This window comes from Halichoerus grypus, chromosome 9, assembly GCF_964656455.1.
Source record: "Halichoerus grypus chromosome 9, mHalGry1.hap1.1, whole genome shotgun sequence".
In the NCBI taxonomy this organism is placed as follows: domain Eukaryota; kingdom Metazoa; phylum Chordata; class Mammalia; order Carnivora; family Phocidae; genus Halichoerus; species Halichoerus grypus.
In genome coordinates, this window is record NC_135720.1 from 7,405,684 (window position 1) to 7,428,963 (window position 23,280).

The 23,280-nt window shown below is 44.5% G+C and overlaps 1 protein-coding gene across 4 annotated transcripts in view; it reads left to right on the forward strand.

Annotated features, from left to right (window-relative positions):
- Positions 1–23,280, forward strand: part of PRKN (parkin RBR E3 ubiquitin protein ligase) — a 1,297,079-nt gene that overhangs the window by 1,254,494 nt on the left and 19,305 nt on the right. For 2 of the 4 annotated variants that reach the window (XM_078054492.1, XM_078054493.1), the window contains exons 11-12: positions 15,360–15,477; positions 20,242–22,555. In XM_078054492.1, the coding sequence (XP_077910618.1) occupies positions 15,360–15,477; positions 20,242–20,354 (231 nt within the window). In that variant the 3' untranslated portion in view covers positions 20,355–22,555. Of the gene's footprint in view, positions 1–15,359; positions 15,478–20,241; positions 22,556–23,280 lie in introns of those variants that run through there. The other 2 variants (XR_013441028.1, XM_078054494.1) reach the window with 1 other exon arrangement.

Consider the following 23,280-nt stretch of genomic DNA (forward strand, 5'->3'; position numbering starts at 1 on the left):
TGGTGGTGATGATGAAGGTAGTGATGATGATGATGAAGGTGGTGGTGATGATGAAGGTAGTGATGATGATGATGAAGGTGGTGGTGATGATGAAGGTAGTGATGATGATGATGAAGGTGGTGGTGATGATGAAGGTAGTGATGATGATGAAGGTGGTGGTGATGATGAAGGTAGTGATGATGATGATGAAGGTGGTGGTAAGGATGATGATGATTATGAAGGTGGTGGGGATGATGATGACAATGATGACAAAATAATAATGATTATGATCACAGGAAGCAGGAAGTTAGCATTCAGGTGTACCAGGCTTTGTACTAAATCCTTTGCCCGTTTATCTTACTGACTCACACTAACCCTGTGAAGTATATATACCACATTCATCATACTTACAGATGAGCAGAGACGGAGTTTGGCCACCTGTCCAGGTACACAGCAAGGAAAGAATGAAGCTGGGGCTTAACTCAGGCATGATATTTCAAAGCCCCAGTCTGAGCCACGTCTGATACAGACACCTCTAAATGTGCACTTAAAGTTTTTCACCATATAGGGGCGCCTGGGTGGCTCAGGCGGTTGAGCGTCTGCCTTTGGCTCAGGTCATGATCCCCGGGTCCTGAGATCGAACCCCCATCGGGCTCCCTGCTCCGCGGGGAGCCTGCTTCTCCCTCTGCCTCTGCCTGCCTGCTCCCTCTGCTTGTGTTCTCTCTCTTTCTTTCAAATAAATAAAGAAAATCTTTTTTAAAAATTTTTTTCTACCTTATAAACAAAAACCATGGTTCCCTCTTGAGCCATAGATTGGCTATCAGGCCAACATTTTACCCGGCTAATGCAATTTTGAAGATATATAGGAAAATGCAGGAAATTGCTGTTTTTAGCCATCTAATATGTAAGAAGAGAGACCCGTCCCATCCCCTCCCACCCCCGCTGCACACACACACCGTCCTTTCTCTTGATGGGCGAGCAATAAGCAGGCGCAGAGGCCTGGGCCATTAACCTCATTGTCGCACTGCCTGGTATGAGACACAGCTAATCGCGTGTGAGCACAGTAATGCTGAATCAAACAAAACCGTCACCTGCCAGCAACACAGTAACAAGGCCCTGCTTTGTGGCTCAAGACTGAAGTCGTAACAAAGTTTATCCAACCAACCAAGGGAGATGGTCCCCCAGCCGCCCTGCACCTCACAATCCCCCACACTGTTCTTTTTTTTTTTTTTTAAGATTTTATTTTTATTATTTATTTGCCAGAGAGACACAGCGAGAGAGGGAACACAAGCAGGGGGAGTGGGAGAGGGAGAAGCAGGCTTCTCGCAGAGCAGGGAGCCCGATGTGGGACTCGATCCCAGGACCCTGGGATCATGACCCGAGCCGAAGGCAGTCGCTTAACCGACTGAGCCACCCAGGCACCCCCCGCCCCCCACACTGTTCTTAAAGATTCAAATCCAGAACGACTGAATCCAAATCTCCAGGGGGTGAGCACGAGAATCTTTTTTTTAAAGATTTTATTTATTTATTTGACAGAGACAGACACAGCGAGAGAGGGAACACAAGCAGGGGGAGAGGGAGAGGGAGAAGCAGACTTCCCGCAGAGCAGGGAGCCCGATACGGGGCTCAATCCCAGGACCCTGGGATCATGACCTGAGCCAAAGGCAGACGCTTAACGACTGAGCCACCCAGGTGCCCCGAGAACCTATATTTTTAAAAAACTCTCCGTGGTCCTGAAGCCGTGGGCATCTGGCCACTGCTTGCAATCATTCCAGAGGGATTTGAACAGCAGTATCAAAGACGCTCCTAAAGGATGCTAAGCCAAGACGTGCTCATGTCCTTAGAAAGGGCTTGATAACAGCCCCTTTCCCTGGGAATTGTTAGTCCAGGGTCTAACACAAACTGTCACTTCAGCCCTGGTAACCCACTAGAAGGATGTTCCCGGACTGCGTTACTTGGTTCCCCAATGTCAGTTAGGGCTGTAGCCATGATGTGGTCTCTGGCTGTCCTTCTTCCATGTGGATCCAACAGGTGAAGCCAGGAAGCAGCAAGAGTAACTTTGATGTGGCGCTGTGGGCCCCCCGAGGGCCTTCTCGGTGACTCTGTCCTGCCCAAGAGGAAGGAAGCCCAGAAGTGTAAGGTGCAGGGGGACACTCAGCGATAATAAGGACAAAGAGAAGGCATCGGCTTTGGCAGTTGGGGTCTCACTCATGTCCTTTCTGGAACGGTCTCAAGAGGCCACGTGGAAGTGAGAGCCAGGCAGGTAGCAGTGGCGGTAAATAGCAGAAGAACCTGCGAGCGGTCGTGAAGGAAGCGGGAGCGTGAGGGGCTCCGTGGTGCTGGCGGGGGAAGCGAAGGTTTCTCCCTCTCGCCTGTTGGCTGCTCGTGACCTTGTCGTGGCCTTCAGTCCCTTAGTCCTCTTCGTGGCATGTGACATCTAGCGAAAGAAACAAATTGTAGTGGCGAGAGCATGATGTGAAATCAGAGAGCTCAGGGTTTCCATTCTGGCTCTGCGGCTCATAGTCTGCATGACCTTGGGCAAGTCCGGTAGTCTCTCGAAGCTGCGGTTTCTGCAGCAGAAACAGTCGATAACCAAACCCGCCTTTCAGGGGGGCTGCAGTTGCTAAATCAAAGATGCCCATAAAGCCCCTGACAAGAGAGCACCCTTCCTAATGTAAGAGCAACATTATCACCGTTTCTTCCTCAAGCCCTGGCCCTCCTGGCTCCAAGATGCTGGAGCAGCCAGCTTGCCCTCCCTCCGCACCTGCGCACTGCAGACCGCAAACCCACCCCCTCGCAGGTGTCACCGCAGTTCCTTTGTGTTAGCCCACACTGAAGTCGTATTCATGGACTCGGGGAAAACCAGCCAAAGGACAAGAGGGCTGCTTCCATGAGCATTTGAGGAATGCAGTGCCATATCATTTATTGGGAAAGGATTCTGCAATATGGTTTCTTGGTTATGCACAGAACTGCTTAATGCCTGGGGGCCGGGGGCGGGGGCGGGGAAGGCAGTAACCTCTGCCACCAAAAAAAAAAAAAAAAATCATACCTTAGCAATTTTCTACGAGTTAACTTCTAATTTTCCAAGGCTCTAAAACACCTGGGCCCTAATCAGTGGTCAGCAGGTAGTCAGAGTTACCTCTCCCAGGAGACAGGTGGCTGAGTGTCAGGCAGGCTTCTCAGAAACTCCTCTCGCATGAAACTAAAAAGCATTTCACACAGTCACCATTCTGCCTTGTTCCTGAGGTGCTGGGGGATGTCTCCTGCCCCAGGCTTTCTCCTCCTGTCTCTGGTGATTACACGTGGGCATTTCCACCACCGTGTCCTTGGCGTCTTGTCTCACATGTGCTCCTAAAGCACCTCCGTAGCTTCAGGCATCTGTCTGCCGAGTGGGCACTGAGGTCTCTCGACCCCCACTTCGGGTCCGCACACCTCCAGCTGCCGCGGGGATTTCTCCACCGGGCTGCCCAGCCAGGGACTGGACACCGTGGGCCAGCAGCACATCCTTTCCCCATACCACATCTCCTTCCCATGCATCACTCCTTAATTTGATAAGTGTCCCACTCTAGTGCAGGGGGACTAGCCAGCGTCAGTGAGAGCCTGCCCCCATGCTGCTCCAGGCTTCAGACTGAAAGCCCTCCCCATGCTCCAGACCTGTCTGTGGCTCCACATTGGCTGCTGAAGGACCACACTGCAGTGGGAGCATGGAGGCTTAGGAAGCCATCAGATTTATGTCTGTCTTTCCAGCTCTATCTCCTTGGGGAGGTGATACAACCTCTCGAGGCTCATTTTCTTCATCTGCAAGAGGACGGATAGCATTTTCATTATATCATGTGTGGGGTTATTGCAAGGATTAAAGGTGATAGAGATGGTGTGTTTGGCACATAGTAGGTTCTCAATAAATGGCACCTCTTATTATAATAAAAACTACCTGTTTAAGACCGTTTGCAGTATGCCTACAACTTTCTGTGTTTCACCTGTAAAATAATGTCTGTGTCCCCTAACACTGCAGGCTTCTCTGACTCTCCTGCTGGTTTGCACATGACACCTGGAGCCCTCCTGAACAGGTGTCTTCCTTCCGTTTCCTGCTCTGTTCACCATGATGGTTTATATAACATTTGTCACACCCCTAGTATGTAGTCAGGCCATTCCCTCTGTCTAAAGTGGCCCCATTATGCCCCTCTTTATTTATTCAAATTCTGCCCATCACTTGTGAAAGCACCTGCTTGAATAGTCACTTCCATTGAGTCTTCTCCACCCTTCCAGAGTCCTCCGTGCGCCCTATTCCAAGAGACTCATGTATTCTACCCTGGTATCGCTCCTAAACACCAGCTGCTCTCGGAAAGGGGCATATCACTGCTTGCGTCTTATCACCCCACTGGATTTTCACATTCCGAGACCAGAAGCCCGGTTTTCCAATGACCCTTGCCGCCGAGTGCTGTAGTCACTGGGTCAGTCCGTCCAGTGGTTTGGAGTGCCCGTTATGAGCTCAGCCAGCCCTAGGTACTGGGAAAAGGATGCTCAGGGATGCATGTTGGGCGGCATTTTCATTAGCCTGTGTTAAATGTGTCTGCTCTGAATGTTAGGTCTGAAGCCACAGAGCTTGTGACTTCCTCTTTTCACCTTTGCATCCCTGTGGGATTATACCTGATGTTATTATTTCAGATAGAATGACTTATTACTCATTCTCTCCCCTGACTTGTCTGAAATTTAATCTCATGGGTCATGCAGCCACGACACCTAAATATTGAACCATGAAGCACTAAAGCCATAACTTGACATTTTATCAGTTTGTTAAACTCTCTTCTTATTGATCAGATTTGGTATCCAGAGTTTGTAACAAAATCGTGTGTATGTTTGTATGTGGTTGGGGTTGATCACTAGCCTCTATTAATTGAGAGATTTACTATATCATCCCCTAAATTTATAAAGTGTGATGATAATCTAGCCATCTTCTTGAGCTGATTGGTGTCACAGATGCACCCCTCACAGACAGAGCCTAGAACTAGGTTCCTAGTTCTAGGGACCAAGGTTCTCTTTTCTCAGATTCTCTCAGCCCTGCTCCTTGGCCAGTCCATTTTGTCTTTCTTGTTCTTCACCTCCAGATACAATATAGTAGGCCTTGCTCCCCAATAACGAGAGTGGACAGAAGTAGGGAGTTACAGCAACCAGAACACGTACGGTGATCCTCCACGGAGGGAAGCGTCAGCCAGCCAATGAGCCTTCACTGAGCACTCGCTGCGTATCAGTCAGAGTTCAGGACACCAGCCCTGCTGCTGGCAGAGGAAACCCTAGATTAGATGGTTAATGAGCACAACACCCAATGACCTACCATCCCAGCCAGGATACTTCTGAGACAGAAGGGCATTTTATAATTTCGCTAGGACAATAGATATAGACCAGTTTTATCCTAGGTGTTTTAAAGGATAGGTTTTTTTCCCTCAGGTGTCCGAAGCCCAGCAGATTAGGAAGTGACTGCCATGAAAAAGATAGTGTGTTCCTCCCAGATCCAGATCCCAAGAGGAGGGTCCGGTGACACCCTGCAGGGCCACTCGGGGGGTGGGGGGGAACACCGGGGCTGGTCAGGAGGCAGAGGGAGCAGGGAAGACATGGACAAGAACCTTTACTGTGGTTTCCATGGGGAGGAATGGGTGAGGCAGGGCAAGCAGGCTTTGGAGCAGCTGGTTTGAACAATTTCACTGGGCTCTGGAGTACAGGAGCTGTCCCTAGTTGCCTGGTACCTGGCCCAGGTGTGATTAGGACAGGGGAATGGTGGCCAGGAGTGCGAGAGCCCGTTAGAGGAGGTAGCTGGGGGTGCGGGCTCTGCATTAGTTGGTTCGCATGTGAAGGGCATGCTGGAGTTGTTTACTGTCTCGGGGGCTTAGCTAGCCCTGGGAGGGGCAGTCCCTCTGGTGTCCGTGAGGCCCCACAGGTCAAAGCCTCAGAATAAAATAATGTCACAGACACAAGGCAAACCAGGACGCATGGTCATCCTATCAATAGGAGAAGTTTGTCCTCTGTGCCCCCTCCCACCACCCCTCTCGGTACCGCATCCCGCCCATTGGCCTGCCTAGGGCCCTTCTCCCCCTCAGCATCCTGGGAAAGCGCAGGGTCCCTTTGCAGCAGCCCATGCTTAGCCCAGGAGGTGCCAACCTAAGGCTCCAGATCCTGACTGGCCCCTCGAATGAGTAATAGAAGTTTCAGTGTTTCTAATGCTGTAGAAACTGTCCACGCATTTAAAATAAAGAAGAGGTGTGCTTTCTCCCATTACGCAAAAGTCTTCAAAACCCAGAGTCTGGAAAGGAAATGCTGACAAAGCAAAACCTTGAAGGTGAAAACAGAAATTGCTGCTCTAGCATGTTCCTTTCCCCTCTTGTACCATGAATCAAAACCTCCTTAGCTACCTCCCACTCCAAGGACTGGCAGATCCATCTCCATTCACTCTAGTGTGCAAATGGTTACACAAGAAGTATTTTGTTACTCCTTCCAGGTGTGGAGTTTGCAGTACCCTATCCCAAGGGGATGGGGATGCTGGGTGCACAGCCCTTTGGGAGCAGTCCTTGTCCATACCTGCTGGGCTTCAAGTCCCACTCACCCGTTCTTATTCTCCATGCTCTGGGGATCAGAAAAGAAAACAGAGAAAACTGGTATTTTGAGAGGAAATTATTTCTCTTCGCATGCCATAATTTTTATCCTTCTCCGAAAGATCAAGCATATCAGTATAAATCCAGTTTTCTGGTTCTTAATTATCCTTCAGTAATGTGCTATTGATAGTCTCTGAGGCTTCTTGAAGTTACTCTCTGAATCTTTTTCTTGGGCGGAGCATAATATCCTTTATCAAAATAAACATTTTATTCACCCAGCTGAAAATGCTTTTTTATTTTTAAATATTTTATTTATTTGAGAGAGAGAGAGTGTGTGTGTGTGCACGAGTTGGGGGGTTGCAGAGAGGCAGAAGGAGAGGGAGAAGCAGACTCTCAGCTGAGCAGGGAGCCTGGTTCGGGGCTCGATCCAGGACCACAAGATCGTGACCTGAGCAGAAAGCTGACGCTTAACAGACTGAGCCACCCAGGTACCACTGAAAATGCTTTTATTTTGGCAACATGTCAAACCTTTATATATGCACATGTCCAGAGGCAGAAACTTCCACCCAGGGGAATTCTGCTGAGCAATCCTCATGAGAAGTACAGACTCCTCTATAAGAACATACATCTCAAGGTTGTTTAGACTGATAAGGAGCCACCCACATTTTGTGATTGAGGAAACTGGATGCATTCAGACCCTGGAAAATAATGAAAACTAAAATTCTATACACACACACACATACATCTACAAATGATATGGGGAAAGGTTCATGATGTATTTTAAAGGAAAAATGGGCTATAAAAGATAATATGTATAGTATATGTAAAATTTTTAAAAGACTGAAAATATATGCATAAAAATGTAGACAGTGATTATATCTGGTGAGGGACTGCAGATGATTTTTATCATTCTTTAATCCTTTTCTTCATCTCTCAAAATTTTATTAATGAATATGTACATTTTGAAATGAGATTTTTGAAATATACCTTTAAATAGTGATTGCAATCATATAGTGGTAGCAAAAATGAGAAAATTAGAAACTTATTTTACTGTAATTTCCACATACATATTTAAATTAACATTTGGGTTTTAATATGAAAATTAAACGCATTATATATGTACATACATAATATATTATAACGCAGTATTTTAAGCACACACAATTTAAGGAATAATGATTCTCAAGAAATAAAGTGAACACACGTGCACCCCGCCCACCATAAGAAACAGAGCTTCAAGTTGACCTCTGACATTTGGCCATGAGCCCTTAACCAGCCTGCCTCCCTTGTGCCCAATGTGACCACTGCCCCACATTGTATATGAATCACCTTCTGTATGTCTTTAGATTTTTAACATGCCTTTATGTTTTCTTGCTATCTAATGAGTGTTATTTAAAAGCACCTATACTATTTTATCACAAATTTGTGTTTCAACTTTATATAAAAGAAATAATATTGTATGTAGTTTTTGCAACTTGCTTTATATTCCTTCAACATTATGTTTTTGTTGTTTTATGACACTCAGTGTGCTGATGTGTATTCCTGAGTCCATTCATTTTGAAGACTGTGTGGTATTTCATGGTTATAAATATGCCACAATTTATATTTCCAGCGAACTGTAGATGAACACATGGGTTGTTTATAATTTCTTGCTGTTACAGCCAGGATGCTGTAGACATCCTTGTAACCACCTATCTCCTGGAGCAGGGACTCTGAATCTGAGATGCAAGAGTTCATGAATAGAATTCAGGGGTCCATTAACCTAGATGGGAAAAATTGCATTGTATTTCCATTAACTTACTAAAGTTCAATATTTCCTTTAATTATGAACACTGACCATAAACTAGAGTAATTTTAGCTACCTGTGACTCAATCCAATAGAAGTTACTTATGTTTTCATATCAAGTCACAGTTGTTGCAGATACCCTAAAACATCACTTATGTTCATCACAACCTCAAAATAATGGTAATTTTACATCAACGACTAGATCCTGCCAACAACACAACACATACAGTACTATGCCAAAAAATCTATTATTTAATAACGATGTTTCAAGATAGCTGGCGTTCTTTGAATTTTATATTTTGCAATTTAAAACATTCTGAGAACTCCCAAGACTGCCAAAGGGAACCATGGTACAAAAAGAAAAGTTAGGAACCCCACTCTAGACCAGGGGCAGGTATGGTAGGTCCAGTAATGGCCCTTAATAGATAGATGCCCGCACCCTACTTCCTGGCCTCTAGGAATATGGTACCTTACCTGGCAGAAGGGACTTTGCAAATGTGATAAGGGGGTGATTCCTAGATGATGCAACTGGATCCCATCTAATTGCATGAGCCCTCAAAAGAAGGGAAACTTTCCCAAATAAAGTCAGAGAGATGGGGTGGAAGAAGAGGCGGGAGAGATTCAAGCATAAGAAGGACTCCTCCTCCATCTTTGCGAGATTATTGATGAAGGGAGCCAAGAGCCAGGGAATGCAGGCAGCCTCTAGAAGCTGAGAATGACCCCCAGTTGACAGCCAGCCAAGAAACAAATCCTCAGTCCTGCAGCTGCCTGAAGCTGAGTTAAATGAACAAACATGACTGTTCTGATAAAACTTTATTTACAGCATAATGGCAAACCAGATTTGGCCCATGGGCCATCGTTTACCAACCCTGTCTCTAGATTACAGTCCACTTCACACCTACTATGAATACTGAGCTATTTGCAGTCATTTCTGCCACTTTATATTTTCTATATCTTTCTATATTTCTATATTTCCATTTCTTGCCTTTTTTTGATTTTTTGTTTGCTTTTTCCATTAATTCTATTTTTTCCTTGTTTAGAAGCAAAATACTTTCTCTTTTTTTAATGATTACACTGGAAATTTAAATATGTCTTAATGTAACAAAGTCAGTGACCCTCAGCCTAAATAATATAAGCACCTAGAAGCCACTGAATTCTTTTACTTATATGCAATTCTTATCTAGCGTTTTAGTTCTACCTTGATATTTTTAAACCAGTAAAGTGAACATGATTTTGATAGTTTTATATAGTCAATATTTGCTTTGATTTACCCACATAGAACCATTTCCTTTTCTCACAGTTTCTTCTTGTGACTCAGGTCTTCCTTTGGACTTTATCCTATTTGGTTGTTCCTTTAGTGAAGGTCTGTTGATGAGAAGTACTCTGTATCTTATGTCTGAAAGTGTTTTTATTAATACTTATTTTGGAAATTATTTTTAGTTATATGTCATTCTAAGTAGAATGGTACTCTTTTAGTACTTTGTGGATATTACACTACTGTCTGTTAGCATCCATGGGTTAAGAAATCTGCCATCAGAATAATTGTAACCTCTTTGTAGTTAATCTGTTTTCTTTGCCTCTCTGTCTTCAATACTGTTTCTCCTGCATGCTCTCTATTATCTTGGTCTAGAACTCTAGAGAAGTGTTGTACCTTCTTGCTCTGTCCCCACTAATTTACTCTCCTTTTCACATTTTTTACTGTTTGCTCTCTGATCTGCAGTCTGTGTAATTTCTCCAGCTTCATCTTCCAGTTCACAAATTCTCCTGTCATTTGTATCTAATTTCCTATGTAATCCATCAACTGAGTTTCTAATTTTAATCATTGGTTTGTGTTCAAAAAAATGCAAAAAAGCAAAGAAATAGGTTTCTTTTTCAAATCTGCCTGGTTAATTATAATAATCTCTTATGCCTTTACCAAATTTCTCATACTTTTATTTCTTTGAGCATATCAAACATACTTACTTTGTACTCCGTATCTGATCATTCCAATATCTACTGCTGGTCAGATTCTTCAGTTTTGTATTTCTGCCACTTTCACTCATAGCTTGTATAGCTCTCGTTCTAGGTAACTTTTTTTATTGTGATCTCGGGCTCTTTGGAATTTTATTTGTGTGAATTTTTTTTTTTTTTTTGAAGTTTGGGTTTTTAAAGCGCGTTACTGTATAGAAAATAGTTTTGCTTCAGCCAGGTTCCTGGCTATGCTATCAGAGTATCCAGAGTATTTCAAATTAACTTCCTAGCTCAGGTTCTTTTTATTCAGCTAATCAGTAGTATGAATTCTTTTCACAAAACCTTGTGTATGAGGCTTAGTGGTTAGGAATTCTCAGAGAGGCTTTGTCTCCCCAACCTGCCTCACCATAAGGCTGAAACCAGCACAGAGCTTTATTAATTCTTTATCAATTCTCTCTTCTGGGAAGACTTTTCCCCCTAGTCCATCAGCTGAGGAGGTCACCCCTCGGGAGTCTAGGTTGTCTATGTGTAATGGGAAAATTTGATTCCACTTCCACCTGCTCTGGCCCAGGTTTTCTCTGTCTGTACTCTTGGGGCCTGTAAAAAGCCAGACTCTAGGCAGCCTGAGACCAGGAAAATAGCCCCATCACAAGCCCCAGATTCCTCCCTCCCTTCACCAGGAGGATTTTCTCTTTCTTGTTCTAGCCATCAGGGATTTCCTTTCCTTTTCTACCAGATTAGCCATGCATTAAGCAAAGACTTTTCTTCCATATTTCATCCATCATTTTTAGATGTGGAGACCAGGGATATATTGCACTCAGTGTACAATGTGCCATATTGCTGAAAAGCAACATTTTGAAATTAGTTTTTAGTAAGTAAAGTATATATGTCTCTGATCTAGATGCCCCAGTAAACAATTTTCAAGCCTCGCTTTACACTTACAAGCTCCTGGACCTTAAAAAGAAAACTTTGGAACATATGGTTGGGGGATGTATTTGCTGTGTATCACTGAGGATTAGGCCCACACGCGAATCTGAGCTGAGCTGATTGGAAGATGTGTACTTAAGATCCAAACCTACTTACTAAATCTTGCAGCCGCTCTCATTAACCACAGCTTTATCACACTGCACTCTCAGCCACGAATGGCCTGTAAATTGTCCCGGGGCCGAAGGAAGTTCTCATACCTATGGTTGTTCTCAGGCATTAAACTTACTCCATTACATCCTAACAAAGTATTAACAAATCAGAGGACACCCTCTGAGTTATAAAGGAAGTCTTTTTTGTGAATGGGATTTCTTTAACAGAAAGAAATTTGCTTCTTCACTGCAAGAACCACCATCAGGATGCACCCCATTGCCCCACCTGGTTCTTGGGGTCTTATTCCCAGGTTATTATCATGTTTGTGTCTCTGTGGGTTGTGTCATTTCTTCATTCACTGGGCTGTAACATACTGAGTGCCCACTGAGCACCGCCTGGGTAACGGGCACTGTGCCAGACCCTGGAGATGTGAGGACGCAGACGTTATCTTGGCTCTGGACAAATTCACTTTCCATTGGAAATAACAGAAATATAAACACTAATTACAATAAAAACCACTTAATACTGCAAGTGAGGTATAAACACATTTATGTCATGATGAGCACCGGGTGATGGATGGAAAGTGTCGAATCACTACACTGCACACCTGAAACTAATATGACACTGTATGTTAACTATACTGGACTTAAAATTAAAAAATAGGCAAACACAGTTATTTGCATCATAATACACTGTTCTCTTTTTGAGATATAATTGATATGTAACATATTAGTTTTAGATGTACAACATAGTGATTATATATATATATAGTGAAATGATTACCATAAGTTTAGTTAACATCCATCACCATACAGAGATACAACCTTTTTCCTTCTCATAAGAACTTTTAGGGTCTACTCTCTTTGCAACTTCCAAATATACACTACAGTATAGTTAACTACTTTCATTCCCCAAACCCACCTCTGGCCACCATCAGTTTGTTTCCTGTATCTGTGGGTTCAGGTTTAGATTCTGCATATAAGTGAGATCATATAGTATTTGTCTTTCTCTCTGTCTTACTTCACTTGGCATAATGCCCTCAAGGTCTATCTGTGCCATCACAAAGGGCACAAAGGGCAGGATACTGTTTTCCACAGCGTCTGGGCCAATTTTCGTTCCCACCAACAGTGCACAAGAGCTCCCTTTTCTCCACATCTGCCAACACCTGTTCTCTTGTCTTTTTGTAACAGCCATTCTAACAGGTGTGAGGAGATAGCTCACCGTGGCTTTGATTTGCATTTCCCTGATGATGAGAGATGTGGAACACCTTTTTATGTACCTGTAGGCTATTTGTAGGCCTTCTTTGGAAAAATGTCTATTCAGATCCTCTGCCCATTTTTTTTTTTATCAGATTGGTTTTATTCCTATTGAATTATCTGAGTTCTATATATATTTTGGATATTCACCTCTTGACAGATACAAGATTTGCAAATATCGGGGTGCCTGGGTGGCTCAGTCGTTAAGTGTCTGCCTTTGGCTCAGGTCAGGATCCCAGGATCCTGGGATCAAGCCCCACATCGGGCTCCCTGCTCCGCGGGAAGCCTGCTTCTCCCTCTCCCTCTCCCCCTGCTTGTATTCCCTCTCTCACTATGTCTCTCTCTGTCAAATAAATAAATAAAATCTTAAAAAAAAAAAAAAAGATTTGCAAATATCTTCTCCCATTCAGCAAGTTGCCTTTTCAGGTTGCTGATGGTTTCCTTTGCTGTGCAGAAGCTTTTTAATTTGAAGGAGTCCCACCTGTTTATTTTTGCTTTTGTTGCCTTTGCTTTTAGTGTCTTTACTGAGACTGAAAAACTTTAACATTTTAAAAGTATTTAGAATCTGATAGTGAAATGCTAAAAGTTGGATGCATACACAGGGTGGAGGATTCTGCTCACCAGATTCGGCACCTTCCCTAGGGACCTCCCTGCACTGGGGTGACCAGACGATGACTACTTACTATAGCTGTTATCACTCTCATCCCTTAGAAAACCTGCTAAGCACGATGGTGCTGGGCAGAGTTTGATTCTCAAAGCACAATGCTATGTGTTAGAAAGCTGTATGTGAGCATCCTTGGTGTGGGTTTCCATCCTTCAGGTTTTCCAAATTTTTTTTGAGAGAGAGAGAGAGCGCGTGCGCACACGAGCAGGGGGAGGGGAAGAGAGAGAAGACGACTCCCCGCTGAGCAGGGAGCCTCGTGCAGGACTCGATCCCAGGACCCTGGGATCATGACCTGAACCAGAGGCAGAGGTTCAACCAACTGAGCCGCCCCCAGGTTTTCCAAATTTTTACATTTAATAGGCACTGATCCTGCCATATCCAATGTAAGCATTCTGAACCTGGCACTTGACCTTTATTAGTTACTCAGAGGCCTCATTTGTAAAATAAGTTTGGTATCTTATTAGAAACCCCACCATTTTCTCTAGGTTATTGGGAGGAGCAACTGAAATAATAGAAGTCAAAGTGTAAAAAATAATGTTATAAATTTCTAAAGTATTATCATTATTATTTTTAGAGTAATATCAGAGTATTAGAGCATTTTATGTTATCTGAGTAGTTTTAGTAGTTTCTTAACATAAAAATAGCTCTGGAGATATTTTTAAATAGTCATTACAAGTTAATAAAATGACTTGCGTGCTCATATTAATTTTAAAGCATAGAAGAAAAAAAATTTTGACTACTCTTGAGGCCAAAATGGAAGGATTCTGTTTGGATTAACATGTTGGAACATATTTAAATATAGACCTAGACTACAATTTTTTTGTACTGAATCCAAAAATATACCATTCTTTTTCTGCCCATGTCATTCAATACTGAAGTAAGCTTAAGAGATTGCAGGGTCTGACTGATTAGACAGGAGCAGAATGAATATCTATGTGGTTGCATGAAACCTCTCCTCCTCTTCGTGTAAGAGTCAGGAATAACTCAGTTCTGTAACAATAATAATATTAGCAAACATTTCTGAGAGCTTGCCATATGATAGATCCTGAGGTAATTCATATGATCACTTAACAACATGCATCAGATACTAGTTCCAATCCTTTCAAGAAATTCACTCAAGGGCGCCTGGGTGGCTCAGTTGGTTAAGTGACTGCCTTCAGCTCAGGTCATGATCCCGGGGTCCTGGGATCGAGTCCCACATCAGGCTCCCTGCTCAGCGGGGAGCCTGCTTCTCCCTCTGACCCTGTCCCCTCTCATGCTGTTTCTCTCTCTCTCTCAAATAAATAATAAAAATCTTTAAAAAAAAAAAAAGTTAAAAAAAATAAAAAAAAAAAAAAGAAATTCACTCAACCCCTGCTACCCCCAATGCACTAGGCATTGTTTATTTCCGTCTAAGAGATGAGAACTTTCAGAGAGGTGACAGAGTGTCTTACAGTCCCCCACCTGGACGGGCCTGGGATTGGAGCCCAGGCAGCTGTCCCCGGACCCACAGTCTTCACCCCTGGCTCTTCCCAACGCCCTCTGCCTTCTGGCTCATGTCAACTTCGTTCTCTTCTTCTGGATCCTGTCCCTTCTGTGACAACACTTGGAGCGCCCCATTCTCCAGGTGCAAGAATGAAGGATAACAAGAAGTAGAAGAACCTTGAAATGTCCCACTTACCAGCTTTGGGCAACTGTTGAACCCACCTAATCCTCGATGTGAGGGAAACACTAGTACGCTCCCCTGACGAAGCATCGAAGGAAGAAGAGTCCGTAGGGTCTTTATCACTTGCCTGCATGTTTCACACCTGATAGACGTTCTTCATCACAATTATTCAAAACAACCAAAGAAAGGATCTCGCACTATAAAATCAAGCCATGTTTCCTCAACTTGTAAGCAAAGGCCACGTGTTCGGTGCACGTCAGGCCTTGTCCACCACTCGTCAGGTGAGTTTATGTTTGAGCTTCTTGCCTGAAGGCACTCCCAGCGCTAAGAATTTCTTGGACCAGTGTCTCAAAAGAACCTACACGTCAACCGCAAAAGAAAGATCTGAGTTTCAACTCTTTCTGTCTTTATTCTGCAGGCTTACAGAGTTGATGAGAAGGCTGCGGAGCAAGCTCGGTGGGAAGAGGCCTCCAAAGAAACAATCAAGAAAACCACCAAGCCCTGTCCCCGTTGCCATGTGCCTGTTGAAAAAAATGGTGAGTCTGGGCTACTGAAAAAGTGAGGATTTGGTGAGCTCTCCTTGGAGAGCACGAGCTGCGTGGTTACTCTAGGAACTCTAGGAGGATGTGTAACTGAGGAGCTCAGCACTCAGGGAATTTGGAGCCATTGGCCAGAATGCAAATCTCAGCTCTCCCAGGTCAAGTTTTTTAACTGCCTAAGCCTGAGATCCTCCTCTCTCAAGTAGAGATGAAAACAGAAGCCACCTCACAACAGTAGAACCGTGAGATGTCGTGCATGGCGGATACTCAGCCAAGTGCCTGGCTTAGACAATCAATAAACACTAACTGTCCTTATTATTAGTAGTTATTAACAGTGTTAGACACTTTGTATCTGGTAAGTTGTCCACTGGTGTAGCCGAAAATATAGATATTAGGGAAACTTCCCAGCCGAATGTTTCTCAGTATTCTGCTATCCAGAGTTACTTAGTAGGGAAAGGGTTACCAGGTCACTCCTGTCGGACGTCCCTCTTGGGTAGTAACAACAACACAAATAATTAACTTGTATTGAGCATATACTGGATGCTTATCCTAAGTTCCCTATAAATATCAGATCATCTAACACTCACAGAAATCACAATATATTCCCATTCACAATCTACATTAGCAAGTCATAATTCCTTTTGTAAAGAAATCTGTTTAATTTTGTTTAATTACCTGGTTCCCAAATTTTTTGGCCATGAAATTCTTTTTTTTTTTTTCCCCTATCACACCAATTTATATACCTTTGAACACCAGCATGCATTGGGGCTTTGGTTTCTTCATCCTTGCTGTGGGAGATTTAGTGCCTTATATTATTATGACACTTGCCTGCTTCATTAAAATATCCTTTACATGCCTATGTTTCTCAGTACACCTATTCCTTTAGCCTTTTACTAACTACTCTCTAAATTTTAAGAATGTAAAGTGACCATTTGGAGATGCCTCTGGATTAACCGACATTAACTGCAGTCAGTGTTTTAGGAGCCCACCTGTAGGCCCTGCTTTGTGTGGGTGAACAGGCTTAGAAACGCGGGATCCATATTTGAACGGCTCTCTTCTTAAGGGCACTCCAAACCCAAGACATCACCTCCCAGGAAGGGCTGGTGTACCCCCCCACACATACACACACACTCAGTAAACGCTGGAGGCCACCGTGGCTATGGGGACACATGGGGGAGCTTGCAGATGGAAGGACTGTCCTTCCCACTCCTGTCCTAATGGACAAGTAGCCCCTGTAATTAATCCACCGAAGGACACGGAGGGAGGCCCCCTCAGCTCCACGATGGTGCGTCCACACTTGTGGCTTCAGTTTCTCCTCCCCCCTTGAGCTCCCCGGGCTGGGATGCCGGCACCGGGTCCCGGCACCGGGGTCGCGGGGCCTGCGGGTGGTCAGCATGCATCCTCCGGGCTCTGCAGCGCTAGGCTGTGCTCAGAGTTCGGCTTTGGGCTGCCCCGTTCACGGTGATCTGATACCTCGCACCAACCAGCGGGGCACCTGCTGCCATCCATCCGGAATGTGCCAACCAGCGTAGAGCCATCACAGCCCGGAGCCCGGAGCCCGTTCTAAGCGTGAGACGCGCGTGCTCGTGTGAGCTAGCGGCGACGTTGTCGCGGGCAAGAAACAGAACGGAGCCCCAGGTACACCTGTTCCCACGTTCTCCTCGTGGAGCCTTCGCTGCACCTGCGCGGTGGGCTGCGAACCCATGGCTCGCCGGGGAGTGCAACCGGCAGTCTCCGGAGGGGCCCGCAAGCCTCCCTCCGTTTGCTCGGTTGTGTCCTTCAGAAGGTCTGCATTAATGCAAACGAGAGCGCCGACACAGCCCAGGGCAGCAGGAGTGGGCTCCGCTCAGGCCAAGTCCCTGGCTCAGAGACCATGGTGTCCTGGAAATAAATAAAGTAAACGTGCGCCGTGAGTCCTCGCGTTCCTCTGTGCGCTGGAATGCGCCTGGAAGGTGGGCCGGCATCCGCTCGAAGAGAGGACGTCAGTGGAACCAGGGGCAAGAACTCGCGGTCCTCACTGCCCGGCCGGCGCTGCGGGGGCACCTGGAAGTCAGAGAAGATGCAAAGAACTTTCACCAGGCAGCGTGTGCAGTGCTGATAAGCACGGGCCAGTGCCCCAGCTCACACGGATTTCGAGAATGCACATTCAATAGTAAGAGACCATTTTGCTATTACCGAAGGGCAGGAACCTTGCCTGTCTCTCCCCTGGGCCCAGAAGAGCACCTGACAAATACTCCTTGAATTAAAAAGTAGCTAGTAAAGGGGATAACACGTAAACAGATATATATTTTCAGACTTTATTTGAGAGAGAAAGACAGAGAGGGAGCACAAGCAGAGGGAGAAGGAGAAGCAGACTCCCCGCTGAGCAGGGAGCCCGATCGGGGACTCGATCCTGGGACGCTGGGATCATGGCCTGAGCGGAAGGCAGACGCTTAACTGCTTAACTGACTGAACCACCCAGGCGCCCCCTGATTCCCGATTTCTTTGAAATACCAGGATTTACTATAAATGGAAAGCCCTGATTTTTCACCGATAGATTTTTAACCCATGAACAGAAAAGCTGAAACTTTAAGCTTATTAATAATAAGCTATTATTAATCTAAACTGTTTTTAAAGCATACAACAGAGACAAATGTGAGCTCTATGGGCAAGAAAAGCTGGTTGCATGATCTCATTCTCAAAGTAAATTCATGGCCTGTGTCATAGTCATCTGAAAACCAGAAAGGACTTCTTCCCACAGCAAAGCCACAAAGAAACGTGAGGCTCATTCCCATTTCAAACACAGGCTAAGCCTCGCTGCTCCCTCCTGCCATCGTCAGTCTGGGAAAGCGTCTCCCTTCCCCTCCACCTCAGACAGATGAGATTCTGTTTCCATTTTCTGATCAACAAGTGCCTGTTGCCAGTTAAATCTCCCTTCAGGTCCTTCAGGAACTTCTACTCCCTCATTAAATCTAATGAAAGAGTCGCTGGCCCCAGCCACGGGGCTGATAGGCATAGGCGCATCAGCCAGTGGACAGAATTCTCTAGGAGGGAAGCCATGTTTTCTTCATTTAAATGCCCACAAAGTCCAGTGAAGTTGTCAGCAGCTTCTCACTCACATTTATGTTTACGTTGGCAAAGCTTTTAGAATCAGAGTCCCTGGTGCTTCTCCGTATTATGGGAGCTAGCATATTGCCTTGCATCTGTTTAGCACAGGAAAGTTATAAGAAAGTTAATAACATAAATATTCTCTCTTCCTAATTCCTTTCTTCTTATTCTATGGCGCCATCGTGATTCTAGTTTCTATAATAAAATGTTATTTGCAATGTTAGTATTTTTGAGGATTTGGGTATTGTAGGAAGACATTATATTATTTACATCATAAGCATATAATCATTAAATATGTATTGAAAATTATACAGTCCTGGAATTGTGTAATCCTAAATGGGAAATATTAAGATAAAAGTATCATAGGTGAGTTTTCCCTTTATTTTCTGCATATTTATAATTTAGAAGTAGCAAAGTAGGGGATTTTAAATGCCCTTAAATTATCCTACAACAAATTCCTTTAGTTACATATTCATAAATATTTTAAATCAGTGGAAGTTCTCATGCCATATTTCTAATAATAAAAATAAGACAGTATGGAAGCAATTACCTGGAAAATTTGGCAAGAAAAAATGACTTAACAAGATAATTGGTAAAATTGAATAACAACACATCCAGTGTTATGTCAGATTGAAGTAAAGAACTGCTTTTGCCTGAATTATCTAGGAAATCCAGTCAGAAACTATTCTCTGTGTTTAACTTCATATAAGTAACTTCCTCTGCACTCCACTGCGGACTCGATGTCTGAGCCCCAGAAGCAAATAAAAAAATGAATTGCACAAATGCAGGAGGGGGAGGAATTCTAAAATAAGTCCCGGAATAAGGGACCGTTCATCTCATGCTGCAAATGCCCTGTTCCATGAAAGAACAGACCCTGGGTACATCTCAGGCGTTGCCAGTTAGAATTACTTGACCTTGAGAAAATTCTACAGCGGAGTAACACTCCTACTCGCTCGGTGCTTTTGAGGAGTAATGAGGTCATCCACGTAGAGTACCTAGTTTCTCCCATCTTAAATACAATTTCAGTAGCATTAAAGAATGCATTCTCCATTTAATACTTATTTTATTTATTTTTTTAAAGATTTTATTTATTTATTTGACAGAGAGAGACGTAGCAAGAGAGGGAACACAAGCAGGGGGAGTGAGAGAGGGAGAAGCAGGCTTCCCGCTGAGCAGGGAGCCCGATGCGGGACTTGATCCCAGGACCCTGGGATCATGACCTGAGCCGAAGGCAGACGCTTAACGACTAGCCATCCAGGTGCCCCTCCATTAAATACTTTTAATACTGCTTCCCCACCTCCTTTTTCATAAATTTTGCCAAGCCAAGTAATATTATAGGTTATATGTTAAGGAATTAAGTATATTAACATCTATTTAAGACATTAAACAATATACATTTCAATAAGGAATTGACCCCGTCTGTGAAACACAAAGCATTTGTCTCTAAATCCCATTTCAGGAGAAGTAAATAAACTCAGATTTGTAAATAAAATTTGTCCTAGATGGGAGTGGCGTCCCTCACCCTCACTCCTTTCTTAATGAATGAACGTCCTAACTTCAGAATGCCCTTGGATGGCTCGTGACATCCCCTTAGAAAGTCATTTCGGGAGCAGTGTGTGGGTGCGGGACGGAGTGTTCTCCGGGTGTTTGCCTGTGTCCTTTGTCTGCCCGCAGGAGGATGCATGCACATGAAGTGCCCGCAGCCGCAGTGCGGGCTGGAGTGGTGCTGGACCTGCAGCTGCGAGTGGAACCGCGCCTGCATGGGAGACCACTGGTTCGATGTGTAGCCTCAGCCCCGCGAGCCGGCGCCCCCTGCCGTCCAACTTGGAAACGTACAAAGGGTCCCGCCGTTCCCTGCTCTTTCTCCAAACTCTCTCTCTCTCTCCCGCATGCACGCGCGCACACACAGACACAGCACCCCTCACGCTCCTTCCAAAACCACAAAAACAAAGTTACAGGAGAAGCTCCTGGGATCCCTTTCTTTGTGCCCTCGAAAAACAACACTAAGTGTTCTCAGGCCTCAGCAATACGCAGACCGCGGAGCACAGAGGAAGGCGCATGCACCTTTTGTACGGATTGTCATTTTCGCGGGAATTCAAGTCACGCTGGGTTTAAGTACGCAGAGAGAGATTTCTCAGGTTTAATTTCCTGCTCCGTACCTTCAGCAAAGATTGGGAAGAAGCCATTGGTGAAGAAATAGTTCGGAGGGACTATTGTCGGTGGTTCTCTATAAGTTGGCCCACAGTGGGGTCTGAGAACTATATTCTCCGCTTTAAGAGCAATGCTTTTATTTAAATTATCAGAGAGCATCTATTCGCAAAGAACCACAGGCAATAGTCAAACTCTGTGTTTATCCCTAAGAATTCTACCTTTATATATCGCATGGATGGAATATCAACTATGCATAAATCAGCCTGTCAACTAGTGGGAAATTATGAAAGTTAATTTGAATGTTGAATGTTGACATTATAGGAAAGAAATCAAAACTTCATGTACTTTTCCTTCCATTTAATTATTTGAGACCTTAGGAAGAAATTGTTTTTCTGAAAATATTACGAAGTCTGTAATTTGATTTTAAACATTCACTTTGCAGCTTGGGGAATAAGCTAGTACATTTGGCTTCACTGTAAACTTAATGGGTAAGGTGCCTGTAGAGGAGACATGTTTAGAAATGGCTTTATAATGATTCTCAATGTTAACAAAGGTGCAGGGTGTTAAGGCAGAAATCTTTAAAGAAGGAGCATTTCCAGGGATAACAAAATAGAACCAAGACCGATTCTGTACCAGAAAGGTTTATGCTCTTTCTGCACCTGCCCGGTCCCCCAGCTGCATGCTCCAGGGGCTCAGACCCCCGAATGGGTTACTCCAAGGAGAGCTCTTCTCTAGGACAATAGAGTCACACCAGAAGATTTCCTCATGTTGACCTGGATCTAAATGGAGTGTTTATCAAGTTTTCTTTTTTTTTTTGAGGCATTCACAACACATCAAAAAGAGAGGTGTTTACACCAAATGCGGCAGACCTCATTTCCTATAGCACAGTGTACAGATGAAAAGGTATAACCACTGTCTTTGATTCTCATTATCCGTCTTCTCAGGGCTTTTCTTTGTAGACATAGCACCAGAAATCCTTGCCGGGGGAGAAAGGGAATGACCTCAGAATATTTCCCAAGGACATCTGTCCTTCTGTCCCTACCCATCCTCCCAGGGACCGTCCTGCCTGAGCGCCCTTTTTTTCCCCTCAGAGGCCAGTCCTGGGACAAGATGGTGTGTGGCAACCACAGTGGCATTAATCAGCCTCATTTGGCTTCACTCTCTCAGAAAATCCAACCTCCCCAACATGACCCCAAAACTGCCAGACTCAGGTCACGAAGCCTTAAAGATCATGGCGAGGGAACGGAGAGCCAATATCTGTAAACGTGAGCAAAAGGAAGGTCACTAGGCATGAGCCCGCATGTCCCAGGGGCTGGTATCAGTGAGGGCACGTTACTGACAATCCCGGCAAGTAGCTTCTCACACTGACCCAGTAGGACAAATGAGACGGCTCCCTCTGTCATGTGGAGCACCCAGTATTTTATATCCACTATAGCTCTTGGGTTCAGTGATGCTGTCCTGATTGCTTCCTTCCAAATCTGCGTGCTGTGTTGGGTGTGTGGAGCCCGAACAGGGTTTGCTCTCATGGGTTCAGGCACGGGAGAAGTTTCTAGGGCTTTGCTCCTTTCCTGGTGGTGGTCTTTTTTTTTTTTCCTCCAGAATAGAATACTGAGACAAGTTAAAGGGAAAAAACAGCCTCTGTAAAGAAATGGGAAATCACAAACCACTATAAAGGAACAGGCTTGAACATGAAATGTGTAACTGAATGTGAATATATCAAAAGCATAGAAATAAAATCTTTGCAGAAGAATCTTATTTTTCTCTGAAGCTTGTAAAGGAATATTTGACAACTATGTCTAAGGTTGTACTAGAATTATCAATAAAAAGCATCAATAGAGCTTTTGAGTCCATCTCTGAAGATAGATTTTCGGTAAATGCTGGGGTGTTGGGAGGGCGGCCCAGGACACCTCGCTCCAGGAGCCTCCCTCGGGGCCGGAAGGGATCGCCTGGCCAGGCAATGGCCGTTTTTATCTAAAAAGCAAACCATCCATTTAAAATCTAACGGTGACTTTCCTGCTGTATCAGCAAACTTTTCTAGTAAATGTTTAAAACAGGAGGTTGAGTCAGGAAAAACCACAAGGATTCTCTGTGTAATGTTTCAGAAAAGCTCAGTGACTTTGCATTGCTGTCTTCGTGGGTGTGGTGATATTGCATTTCTTGAGAACTATTGCAGTGGCTGGAATGAGTAACAATGAGCCTGTGTTTGAGTAATCTGGAATGGAACATTCTTGGAGAGCTCCTATACATATATTAGGCAAGCCGCACACCATGAGGGCCCGTTGGTGCCAAGCACCACAGGAAATGCTCTGAGGAAACATGAAGTTTCTAGGAGTGATGGCCCTGGTATTGACACTCATCTCCAGGGTGTAAATTAGAGACCTGATATTGTGAATAGAAATGAATAAGCACAGATGTGGAATGCTTATTTGAAAAGAAACAGCAGGTGTGGAGAAAAGCCAGCATTGTTGGTTGGGTGGTGTTACGTGCGCCCACCACCATCCTTGCTAGGCCATTCCTAGTACCATGGAGAGTATCAATGTCGGTTTTTAAAAGAAAGCCCTA